At 38.6% G+C, this 12,968-nt stretch overlaps 1 protein-coding gene across 1 annotated transcript in view; it reads right to left on the bottom strand.

The window, feature by feature from the left end:
- Positions 1–12,968, bottom strand: part of TENM2 (teneurin transmembrane protein 2) — a 544,540-nt gene that overhangs the window by 487,689 nt on the left and 43,883 nt on the right. The window contains exon 2 of the mRNA XM_067304576.1: positions 10,559–10,834. Within this exon, the coding sequence (XP_067160677.1) occupies positions 10,559–10,834 (276 nt within the window). The remainder of the gene's footprint in view (positions 1–10,558; positions 10,835–12,968) is intronic.

Here is a 12,968-nt window from a genome sequence, read left to right as displayed (position 1 = left end):
TATAAAAAAAATCATAATTGTAATCATACCATGCTGCCTTCATCTGTGATGATATCTATGGAAGTAACACGTAAGAAATCAACTCCTCCCCTCCCCCTCCTCCTCCCCCCCCCCAAATCTGAAGACATAGGAGAAGGTCTTCATTTAAATTCATAAAATAAAAATGCTCTAAAAAATGACCTAAGAGAGTCCAGGCCGTGCTCCATTGAGTATACAAGGCACATACATTTGGTAAGTATATTAAGTCCACAAATGTGAAGTTCACCGGCAAGAGAACAATGAGTCCTGATTGAGTATGATAGACAGAGGGCAGGCTTGGTGGTGTGTGAGCTCCCAAAATTCATTATTTATCTGAATATGGCTACCCATCTTTAAATACTGTTGGGGAAGTAAAACTGTAGGTCAAGAAATAATATAGCTACAAGAATAAAAACTGGGTAAGAATAATAATAAAAGTGGTCTTGAAATATGTAGTAATTATCTAGAAAATAGTTATAATAGTTATAAACGGCAAATTAACCTAGATGATGACTCAAGGAGACTTTGAGTAACTGTTCAGGGACATAGTGACAGAACTGGGCAGACAAGGTTTGTTATTTTATTATTTATTATGGTAAATTTGGAGAACTACACAAAGGAAGGAAATGAACTGAATTATTTACATACATTGTGAGCTTTAGAAGTAAGTATGAAATGCATGAAAAAGAGAAAAAAAATACAACTCCAAATATTTCTATCTCATTCACAAACATACAATACAAATACGACTATTCAATTCCTAGCAATTTTGTGGCATCTACTACCACATTAACCCTTTAAGACCAACAACTTAAAAGGTTTGCTATAGTAGAGGAGGTTATTAAGTGAAAACAGCATTTATATACAAATAAAATCCATCTATTCTCTATATTGCTATATCATGCTTTAGAAAAATATCTGCATACACACAGTGTTAGTAAAAACACTTCTGAGGGGAGATTACTAATTCCTTTGCACAGGTGTACTGTTCACTGACCGTCTAAGCTCTACCTGAAACCTGAGCCACTTTGCTGAGCTCTGTGCAGTCTCATTTGACTCTTCTTTCCTTCATGTTTTTTCTTGCAGCTAATCCCCCACTATTTGCTTTCACCCACTCTTCTTTTTATACCGCTGCAGGAAGTTGTGATCTCAGATTTGACCTAATTCTTCCTGCCTCCACCTTCTTTCTACTTACTATACAAAACAGTTCAGAAAATTTTTTTTTACCACAACCTTTACTCATGTTGTTTTACTTACTATGAAAAAGAAGAAAAGAAAAGAGAGCTACTAGAGAAACTCCACTCTGTTACGCAATCGCATCCATTTCCCTCTTTTCTGTCTTCCTACTGACACTGTCTAATATGGCTTAAAGCTATAGTGTTCTGTGGGACATACTAAAATAGCATGCAAGTCCTTAAAAAAAAAAACCCAAACTTCTTTTGAAAGAAACCAAATTTCTAACCTGCAAAAATGAGAAACTTCACTATAATTCATCTTACTTCAAGTTTACTAAATAGAAATGTTACATGGAAAACTGATAAACCCATTTTTATCTGGTATTATGATTACTAATTCTTACGGCTCATCATCTGAGGAAACAGAAGCTATATTTTCACTCTTGAAAGCTAATTTGCTGTTGAGAAAAGTCCCTTAACCATTTGTGTGAAAAAATCCAACTGCTACCTTTCAATATTTCTGAATGACAGTCATGGCTCTAAGCAAACAAATGATGCTCACATATTGTGTCTTGCCTACAGGCATGTTGTTATAATTGAATGATATTATGCCTTCTTGCAAGATGGTATCTCAGTTTCAACAGGGCAAACATGGCAAGCAAGTATCAGTTTCCATTGGCATCTTGAACTTCCTGGCAAATACAGTTTCATCAACTGAAAGTTCTTCCTCTCATATCAGCAATACCCTACTGGAAAGCCTTAAAATAACTTGAACAGATATTTATAAGAGCTTCAGAAACCTTTTCCCTGAATTGTTGCTCAGGTTAAAATCTGGCCCAGAGAGATGTTACTTTCATGGTGTTATCTGAAGGCCTTCCACACCAGAATGCTTAATAATTTAAAAATAAAAGATACAGTGATCTCCTCTCTCTTCTCTTTTAACCTATAGGAAAAGCAGCTTAATTAGTTCATAGGTTCAATTTGTTTGCATGAATGACTGCATTGTGTATGCAGGAGCATATGGAAAATACTGAAGGGAGAAAGGTATAAAAGTGAGTTGAGTCTATATACAGGTTGAAATATTCTGTGTAGAGGAATGAACTAAGTTTCTTAGTCTAGGGTCCAGCTTGTGTAAAGCCCTCTCTCCCCTCTGCAAACCTGGATAATCACCAAGCAGCCAGACTTAGATGGACAGATAGTACACACAAGCACAAAATCCTAAGGCTGTTAAGCATTTTTAGGACAAGGACATTGAATTGGATGCCTTGAAGAGCTACCACAGAGTGTATCAGACACTTCTTTTTGTAGTAGCTATATCTCTTTCTGTAACATCCTTCACAAACAACTCTTCTGACACCAGCATTGCTCTGCCCTGTGGTAGAAAGGCTCTAGAAACTTGAGGTGATTTTCCCAGTTGGTAAAAAAACCAGTGACGTAGAGTTTGTGTGCAACCACAGTGTAAGTTTTGTTACTTACGTGCATTCACCAAACTTAAACCCAAGTGGATAACCAGCAAACAGTCCCTTTTTAGGACTCCGTTCAAACCACTGCTCCATTTCCTAAAAGCCACAGCACCTGATTCTGCACACAGAACAAGCTCTGCTGCCGGTTGCGTACATTATTCTCCATAAGGCCACTTTCTCTAGCCATGACTCCACATAAGTAAAGCTAGAAACAGTACATCTCCCAAAATTCAAGTGTTTTTTAGTACAAGAATGCGGAAGACCACAGCAATGGCACCCTCTGGTGACAAACAGTAACACATTATAATGAGATAAAATATTCAGCCTGGAAAAATGTTTAAAATCTACGGTTTCATGCAACCTGTATTACATAAAATGCATTCCTATGGAAAGTCACAAAATGTCGGTGGGTAATTTTAAGAGCAATTATAATTAGCCTTCCATAGCAGTCAACGTTATTGAAAAGGCAAATTCTTCAAAATACTTCAATTTCCCCATTAACCTTTGAAGGCTTCTGTTCTAGTCAGATGTCCTTGAACCATCAGCTAGATCAACTAGAAATTGAAAAAATGTTCCTCTTTATATTTATCATGAGTAGTATTTGGTACTCACATATGGCTAAGATTTGAGCATGGTCTCTGTAGTGCTACCAACAGTTTGTGAGATGCTGAAGAACAGAAGCGAGAGGTGTGTGAACCAAAGACTCAATAGGCAAGTGCTTTGGAAGCAGACAGACAACTGCTTATAACAAATCTTTAATTTGATTTGAGAGGCAGAACCTCAGTCTTCCTGAAGCACTGCCAGTCATCTTAAACCAATAATGTCAGAGGGTCAGCAATTTCAAATGCTACAGAAAGATTCAGCTGAATAAATATATAAAAGTACTTCCCTTATCAATAGCAAGAAAGAAAACTGTCTACCAACCAAAGCAAGAGGTCTAACCTCACTGTCATAAAATGTATAAAAGCTTAGATTAAGCAGAAATTTGTCTTTAATCCATGTTAGATACAGCGAAATTAAAAGCAAAAAAAACCCAGTGTTCTCCAAATTGCTCATATAGTACCTAACAAAATGAATCTGGTTCTGCCAGGAGCTTCTGAAAAAAGTTAACAATCACAAAAAAAATTCATTGGTAAAGATAGATAAAACTCAAGTTTCTGAACTGGATTTCCTCTCCTATGATACAGGGAATGGAACTCATTGCACATTTATATCATTTACTACTTGAAAGTTACATAAAAGAAGATTTTGTTTTTAACAGAGTAATGTAATGAAATGGAATCTCTCTCAAAACTCAGTGACTATGGAATTATTTAATTTTCAACAAGTTATGTTTATTCTAATATATAAACACTGAAGTTTTGGCACTAAAAGAGCTAAGGCATAATTTTCCTATACATTTTCTAACTAAAGATCACACATGTCTGAATAGAATGTTATATATAAATATGACCTTAACAATCATATCAAATAGATGGTCTTAGACAAGTTGTCAGATTACTTGAAATGGACAGCAAGCAGAGTGTAATCAAAAAACATATCAAATGAAATATTTAGAAACAACATTGATACTTAAACAGCCATATGTGTGTGGGGATATACACGTATTGCAAACAGGCATTCATTGTACATGCACATAGAGTTCATTGGTTAGACACAGACCAAGCTGCATAAATGAATGGTTGACTAGAAAATGTAACATGTACCTTGACCTAATTATGCACTAATCAGTGAAATATGCAAGTGGTTGTAATTAGTAAGATTACTAATGGTGTAATACACTACATGTACAAAGGTGCCAGTATCTGGCTTGAAAAAGTTAAAGCCTGTGGTAAATTTTCACAGCCTTCTGAAAGAGAAGACATAAGTAAAATAAATTCAGTGCATGCTTTCTTGTGATGTGTGCTTCAGTTTACAAGGCAAACGTAAAATACACATATGAGGTTTCACTGTGATAGATTTTGTTAAACAACATGAGCAGCCAAACCTTCCTAAGGTTTTATCATTCATCAGCCGCTTCTAATGTATTCATTACTAAGCTGGATTAACTTTATCAGATACACATTTTTGCTATAGAAAAAGTATAAAAAGGCATTATTCTAATTCAGATATACTTTGAACAAAGGCACTGTTGCTTGCTTACTTAGCTGACCTATGTCATCTAAGTCTGCTTTATTAAAACTAATAATTGGCAAACTGAATAATGTGCTGTATTTAAGTTCTGTGAAATACAGTTTCATTTCTCTCTAGTAGATGGAAGGTCTTATAATTAAAATATTAATTGAAATATCTGATGGTTATTTTGAGAAACGTTTTTCATAAAGCTCTCCAGGTTGCACCCTTCACGTGATACTATTGAGACACTCCCACGCAGAAATTCTTTCTTCATGTATTCCAGGAAGAAGGAAGCTAACAGCTAGCCTCAAGAGATTATAACCCCAGCTGTTGCAATATTTTCCAGGTGGCCCAGTCCACCAGCATGTATTTCTATTTTTCCTCAGTTTCCTGGCTAGATCCTGGATTTCATTTTCCATGTCTCAATACCTGGTTTCCTTAGTTCATGTAATACTGCAGGGGGCTTTCACACAATCCAGAGAAATCACCCTTAAAAAGCAAACTGCAAAACAAGAAACAGCTTCATCTAGGTCCTTGAATGACACATGGACAGAAAACAAAATGTTCAAGGCCTGGCAGGCAGAAGATGGCATTTATTGCAGTAGAGGTAACTGAATTCAGTGACACTTCAGGGAAAAGACAATTGATAAATTTACAGATCCTGAAGCCCTGGCTCAAAAAAATAGGCAAGATCACAGACACCCACAGTCTAAGTCCTCACCATACTCATGCATAACAGATCATAAATTTTTCACACTCTACCATTTCATACATAATCAAGAGGGCTAGAAACACACATATTTATAGAATAATGAAACCTGAGATCCTGGTGTACAACTCTTTGGTCAACACTGAACTGAATGGCAAATCTAATGGCTGCTGAATTGCTAAATTCCAGCTAAAAGCAACTAAACTTCAGAAGGCATTATTTTACCCTTTTAGGCCACCTAAACATAGGTATCACTATTGCCACATCTGTATCTTAACTTTCTAGAATATCACCAAACACTGTTCTGGATAGTATTTATTTAGCTGTTTTGATATGCCTGCATGTTTACCACCACTTTCACTGCTTCACCCCCCGGCCTATACTAGAGGGTCATTGGGTTATATTAAAATTGTAACAAACACTTAAGCTTGTATATACTGTCATTTCACATTCCTGTCTTGCACAAGGCTTTAAGGTTTACAAGTACTGTATGTCCATTTTTGTCCTTAATCCCATCATCTAGCCTTCTCCTGCACTGAATGCATAAGCCATTTACCTGGACAAAACTGTAGTTGATGTGCAGCAAGTCTTTAAGTCACTCCTGCTAGTCAATTCCCTCATTAGGAAACTACTTCCTATCAGAAGTGCCCTCAGGTTTTGAGAGCACATCAAAATTGAATCCACTTAAGTAACTGAGCTTTGATACTATGCTTAATGACTTTTTAAATTTGTCATTTACAAAGTACTTCACAAGCTTTCCTAAAGGAGAGATGAAGTATGCCCAAGCACAAGCTAGCCTTCCTAGCACTCTTTCTCAAGCAGCCGAGGTAATGTGTGATGTACCGGATTCCATTTTCAGAGTGTGTGACATTTCATTTAACTCTCAGAATTTCCCTTGGACCATCTGGACACTTTTGCAGCCATGAACAGATCACACAATTGTAGGAGCTCTTCCTCTCTTCTCTTTCATATCTGTTTCCTGCTGCTTCCAAGCTACCTGGATTGATCTGTGGGGCAAACTGGCACAACGTCCCCAGATTATACGAACACTTGAAATTAGCACTGTATTGTAAAACACACTACGTCTATAGCTTCCCTGCTTCTCCTTGCACACAGAACATAAAGGACATACTATCTCAAAATGATAAGGGTATATTTTCTTTTTTCTAGCTCAACTAGAGAGTTCACAGATCTGCTCCAACTGTATGCTCACTGTTTAAACTACCCCTTGTCACAACAAAAGTATTTCCCATAGAGCAAAGCGAGTATTTCTTAGAGGGACTATTTAGGAAGCACCCTCAGTTTCTCATTTTTGTATTGGTTTCATGGCCCTCAAAAATTTTAATGAAGAACCTTGTTACTGGTTAATCCAAACAGAATTCTGTCACCAGCTAGAATAAAACTTGCTACTTTCAAACTGGTATTATCATTCACAGACATCAGCATGTATAGGCCAAAAGTCTATACCTAAGTCTGTGATTCAACGCTATCCTGGGAAAAACCCAGATTATACTATGGCATAAAACAGAAGCAACAATGAAATATGAGGTCAGTTTGAATTCTGGTTGTTTTTTTTTTTTTTTTTTTTTTAAATTTACATTACATATGGTAGTAGCATTTTCAAACTTACTATCTGAAACCACCACTGAAAGCTTCATCGTAGGAAAAAATATCTTTAAAAGGAAAAAATATTTTTTCTATTTTTTTTGTAAGACTCATCAGAAGTACAAAACACAAATACACGTATAAACTCTATAATCTTATAAAAAGAACACTTGCTCTCCAAAAAAAAGGGGGGGGGGGTCACTGCCAAAACAATCAGCACCTAAGCTTAACTCTATATCAAATAGGAAAGAAGACATGATAACTGATAGAAAATGCTACCTTTGGAAAGTTTTCCATTATGTTTTGGAATAACTAGTTTTTATTTAATATATGGCGGTGGGGAAGCCCACCCACCTTCAGGAACCCTCTGCTATATCCCATATACTCCATATATGCGGGTCCCCAGAAACAATTGTCCCTGCAAAGCCAGCACATGACATAAAAGCTGAGCTATATTTCTGATGTTTAATTTATTTTTCACTTTTGGATGTACCACTTGAAGACATTCATATACTTAAAATCTCACAAATGGACAGAACATGTTCACTAACAATTTGGTGACAGATTTGCTCTTATATATTTATATTGCTGTGTCTCAAAGAGATCATCAAAGAGAGACAGCAGTAAAAGATATGATATGAATTTAGAGCCTAATCCAATTTAAATTATCAGACCTGTAGATATAAAAGTGTTGCCTTTCACAGCGGATCTTCAATAAGCTGTTTTGTTAAGAAGAATTTTAGTATGAAAAACAAAAGAGTGAATTTAAATGAAGTTTACATTATTTCAATTTATCTATAAGCATTTCAAACCTGCTAAGGTTCACACAATTCTAATTTAAGATAGATCATACTAAATCTAAAAGTGAAGAAAATGATCATAAGCTTTATAAATGGATTTGTATGAGCACAAATACTGAAAATCATATTGTTAGAGTGATTTATAGTAATTAAGCCTCCTTGGGGTTACTTAGAGATATACTATAAGTGACAAAATTGATAAAATAGATTTATTATTACTATAAAATGAGAGTTTTTTATTTTGAAGTGCAGTGATATGATCTGTGATTAGCATCTCAATATTAAAAAAATAAGCACCCTTTGGAGCTGACATACTGTTTCATAACACAGTAGTTGAACTGTGTTTGGGGGAAGGAAAAGTTTTCACAGGGCTTTAAATAAATTCAGTGAAGTCTGCACATCATGAGTTCCCCACTAATATTGCAAGGCATAAATGGATAAAATCTCATATTAAGAAATGTCTTGTTTTATGCCAGCATCTCCTGCAAATCTGAAGCTACCAGAGAGTGAATTTCTCTTGAGGTATAGATTCTTGTTACTTCCTCTTCAAGAGGAATATCTAGCAGGTTATTGATTTACTTCGAAAGGACACAGTGTTTATGATGTAGGAAACCACTGCTGGGCACAAGCGTGAGAAATTAATGATGGCTTTGTAAGTGTCCACACTGTGGTGCTGAACCAGTGGGCAACTGTCAATCTAGATGATAATACATCCCAAAACTTCATAAAAATCAGTGATGTGAAAAAGCATTGATTTTTGAGCTAACCAAGATTTGTCAGAGAGGAAGAATAAAAAGCTTACTGAAGTTAACACCTCTGCGTATGCAATAGTTGCTTCATACTTGTGTGATTATTTTTCAACCAAACATACAGAAACTGTTATCATAAAAACCTTGCTAGGTAAAAATATACCTGTTTCTTGCATGCTGTTTTATCGTGTCCTTCTTTCTTTTATTAACATCACAGTTTGAAAAATTACCTCTTCAAAATGCAACCACTGCACTTCCAGTTACTTAATAACTCACGTGTTATAAGGAGGACAACGAAATGCAAACCAACTCATTCTTTTATTAGTGTCCGCAACACCATGTAGGTAGGTCCTGAGATTAGATTTTCTCTCAAACAAAAGGTATGGCACAGTGCATTCACGGAAATTGAGACAAAGTGCCAATCATGTTAAGAGAAGTTAATTCAAGCCACCAATATGAATCTCAATTGTTCCATAATGTCAGAATTTCATTAGTCAGTTTTTTATTTGAAATAAAGCCTTATCAAACCCCTACCAAAGTCAATGAAAATTGTCATATTTTCTGTGGTATTATTAAAAAAATTTTTTTATCAGTCACTGATTCCTTTTTTTTTTTTTCCCCAAAATATTTGCTACCTCATATCCACCATTACTACTGAATATACATTTCCTCTTTGGCTTTGATGAAGAAATGTATCCTGCTATGCCTATGGAGGGGAGATATTACTTGAAGCTTCAATTTAAAACACAAAAAAGGATGCTGTTGCAAACAAAATCAATTGCAAATTTCTGACCCTTTTTCTATCAAAACAGAAAGCATAATTCGGTTTTCCATTGTTTGCCTTAACAACCATTTGCTTGTGTTCCAAGTGCCTGACACACCGGCTTTGCTGAAAGCGAGACAACTGTTTGCGAGTGCGAGGAGGAGCCTAAAACTTGAAAAAATTCTCTTCTGAGAGGCACCTGAAGGTCTCGAGCATACTAACAAACAACGAATCCAATTTTGTCACCAGAGTAGCAGGGAGCTGGTTACACTGGCTGGTATCAGCTGCCTGAACGTTATCCACTGACGATATAGTGTCAGCGAGATTCCTCTCCACTTTTCAAAACAGCAAATATTGGAACAGGTCACTTGTTTAGTTCATATTTGAAGTAAGCTGAGTTCCCACCTTGATCACCCTACTGGACAAATTACAGCAAATATGTTTTAGCCATCTGTTCTCATTAGTTTAATTTAAAAAGATGTGGGCAGAGAACATACCCCAGTATTATACTATTTCCAGAATTAACTGATGTATAGGTGTTCTGTTATAAGTGATTTTTGCATTATGTACAGCATCTTTTTATGAACTTAATAATCAATAAACTATACTAAACCAAAGTAAATATCTGTCTTATTTTGCCCTAGTATGATGTATAGGTTTGCTTTCTAAAAGACCCCATACTTACCAGTAGGCAAATACTAACGTTATATTTTTATAGAACTTTGAAAACTCTTAAAAAACGCATAAAAACTCAATCTAAATGTTACAAATTAACCCCACTGTTATAGTTACTAGCATATTGAAAACTGTTAATACTACTTTACGCTGTGTATAAAAATTGCATATGAGAAACTATTTTTTCTATGAAGCTGTTCATGCTTGTCATCATTCATTTTAATGTAATCTACTATAAGCACAGACTTATGTAAAAGATTATTGCCTGGAAAGTAAATTGTAAGATAAAGCAATCTATATTATGCAATATACATGTATTAGAGTTTCCTGACATTGGTGGGGAAAAAAAATAAATAAAAAGCAGTTTTAGTCAAAAAGAGAAAGAAAAGTGAAAAATTCTCCTTTAAAAGAGGATTCACATATTTTAAGTATGATCATATATTCTTACGCACATGCATTAAGAATATATTGAAAAAAGAGGCCTACCATTTTCCTCATCAGACTTATTTTCATTGTCGGAGTCAGTAAGGGTGAGGGCTGAGTTTTCCCGACTGGAGAGGCCGGAGCTGCGCCTGGATTTCATCCCTCTCCCCCACAGCCGTATGGCATGCTCAGGGGACATCCCGCCCTCCGTGTCCGAATCGGCATCGGAGCCGGTGCTCAGGGAATAGCCCTGGCGAAGTATTCCTATGTCCGAGCAGTAGCCGCTTCGGTGGGGAGAGGGCTCGCAAATGCCTAGTTCGGCAAGGGTGAAGTTCGTTCCTGGGAGGACAGTTAAAAAACAAACAAAGAAACAAAATTAAATATAGTCAGTTAAATGGTAGGGGATTGATTTTAAGTTTGAAAATAACGGAGCTTTTTAATTTCTCTTAACTATGCTGCATGCCAAGCCTTCACAAGAAATTACACAGACACCCCTCTGGTGCACAGATGAATATAGTTAAAATGGAAGAAAAACACAAGACAAAAGGTAGAAAATGTCTCTAAATTTTAGGTTAATTTTTTCCAACTATTTTGGCCCCAAATGATTCATTATTTAGGTATGTGATTAATATAAAGCTCAGAAGTCCTAAAGACATGACTTGCTTTATATTAAATACCTAACAGTGCATTTGTAGGACCAGAGCCTTGGCTTTGGCTTTTTGAATATCTGATTACTTGAAGAGCAGCTTTTTTTTTTTTAATGAAGAAATGAACATGAGCCTTCCAGAGAGGTAGATTTTTTAATTCTGGTTTTCATATCATTTATCACTTAACATAAAGCAACCACTTAGTTGCGAAAAACAAGTTTACAGAGACAAGAATCACTTGGAAGACCGCAAACCTACCAATGATGTAACATGAAACCTTGTCACCAGTTTTGCACACTACATTTGGCAATTTTTTTTTTAATATCTGCTACAGCAATCGAGATAGACCTCACAATCACTGTAATTGCTTTCTGCCCTCATTCACCATATTTGAGAACAAAGTGTACGACAACGCCACAGTCAGGAGGTCACTGGGCTTAAAGGCAAAAATTTCAGGATCTGTGTCAAAACACATGACCTTTAGCAGTTCATAACGTGACTCAGTGGGCAAAGTTGCAAACATTTCTTAGAGCACACGGAGTCCCCTCGGGCACTCAGAAAGGACAGACCTGTGCTTAATGCCTACTTAAACATTTTCAACATGCAGTAACGAACATGACTTCAAAAAAGTATATGGAAATATTCATTTGTCTCTATGGCTAAGTTTTGAAAAGCAGAGTGGATTTAGCTTCGTTCCACTGGACTAGAAATGAAGAATAAAGACAGACTGAAGTCACTGGCAGAACGGCTGCCAATTTTTTAATGCATTTCCTTAACTCACAGTGAAACTGAATCTGTGCCCTGTGTTTTTGCGGTTCTGTTTTGTCCTGAAGCAGTTTATATTTTTGTCTTTTCCCATATATGTTTATGAAAACGAAGATATATAGCGGCAGTTCATATATTAAGTAAAACTATACTTAAATGCCTATTAATAAATAGTTTTAACTAACTGGAATTTCTTTAAAGTCTTCCAGCTTGGTCACAGACTAGCCAAGACCCATCAGACAGCATTAAATACATCTAGCTCATCTCTCTGTATCAGCCTGCCGCAATCTCATAATATCACCTAGCTGTTGAAGCATTTTAGGGTGAGGTGGGTACGTGCAGATCGATATAAGGTAAAATTAAGGCCCCGCTTCGCCCCGGTGCGCCCTGCCCTCAGGCAGCTGGGCGCGCGTCGGTCAGCAGGCGCCTGCGGCTGGGCGGGGCCGGCTGAGGCGGCCCGCAGCCGGCTGTAGCCCCGCGTCGGTCAGCAGGCGCCCGCGGCTGGGCGGGGCCGGCTGAGGCAGCCCGCAGCCAGCTGTAGCCCCGCGTCGGTCAGCGGGCGCCCGCGGCTGGGCGGGGCCGGCTGAGGCGGCCCGCAGCCGGCTGTAGCCCCGCGTCGGTCAGCGGGCGCCCGCGGCTGGGCGGGGCCGGCTGAGGCGGCCCGCAGCCGGCTGTAGCCCCGCGTCGGTCAGCGGGCGCCCGCGGCTGGGCGGGGCCGGCTGAGGCGGCCCGCAGCCGGCTGTAGCCCCGCGTCGGTCAGCAGGCACCCGCGGCTGGGCGGGGCCGGCTGAGGCGGCCTGCAGCCGGCTGTAGCCCCGCGTCGGTCAGCGGGCGCCCGCGGCTGGGCGGGGCCGGCTGAGGCAGCCCGCAGCCGGCTGTAGCCCCGCGTCGGTCAGCGGGCGCCCGCGGCTGGGCGGGGCCGGCTGAGGCGGCCTGCAGCCGGCTGTAGCCCCGCGTCGGTCAGCGGGCGCCCGCGGCTGGGCGGGGCCGGCTGAGGCAGCCCGCAGCCGGCTGTAGCCCCGCGTCGGTCAGCGGGCGCCCGCGGCTGGGCGGGGCCGGCT

This window comes from Apteryx mantelli, chromosome 14 (genome assembly GCF_036417845.1).
Source record: "Apteryx mantelli isolate bAptMan1 chromosome 14, bAptMan1.hap1, whole genome shotgun sequence".
NCBI lineage: Eukaryota > Metazoa > Chordata > Aves > Apterygiformes > Apterygidae > Apteryx > Apteryx mantelli.
Note: the sequence above shows the minus strand (reverse complement) of the source record. Positions and strands in the feature narration are given on the sequence as shown.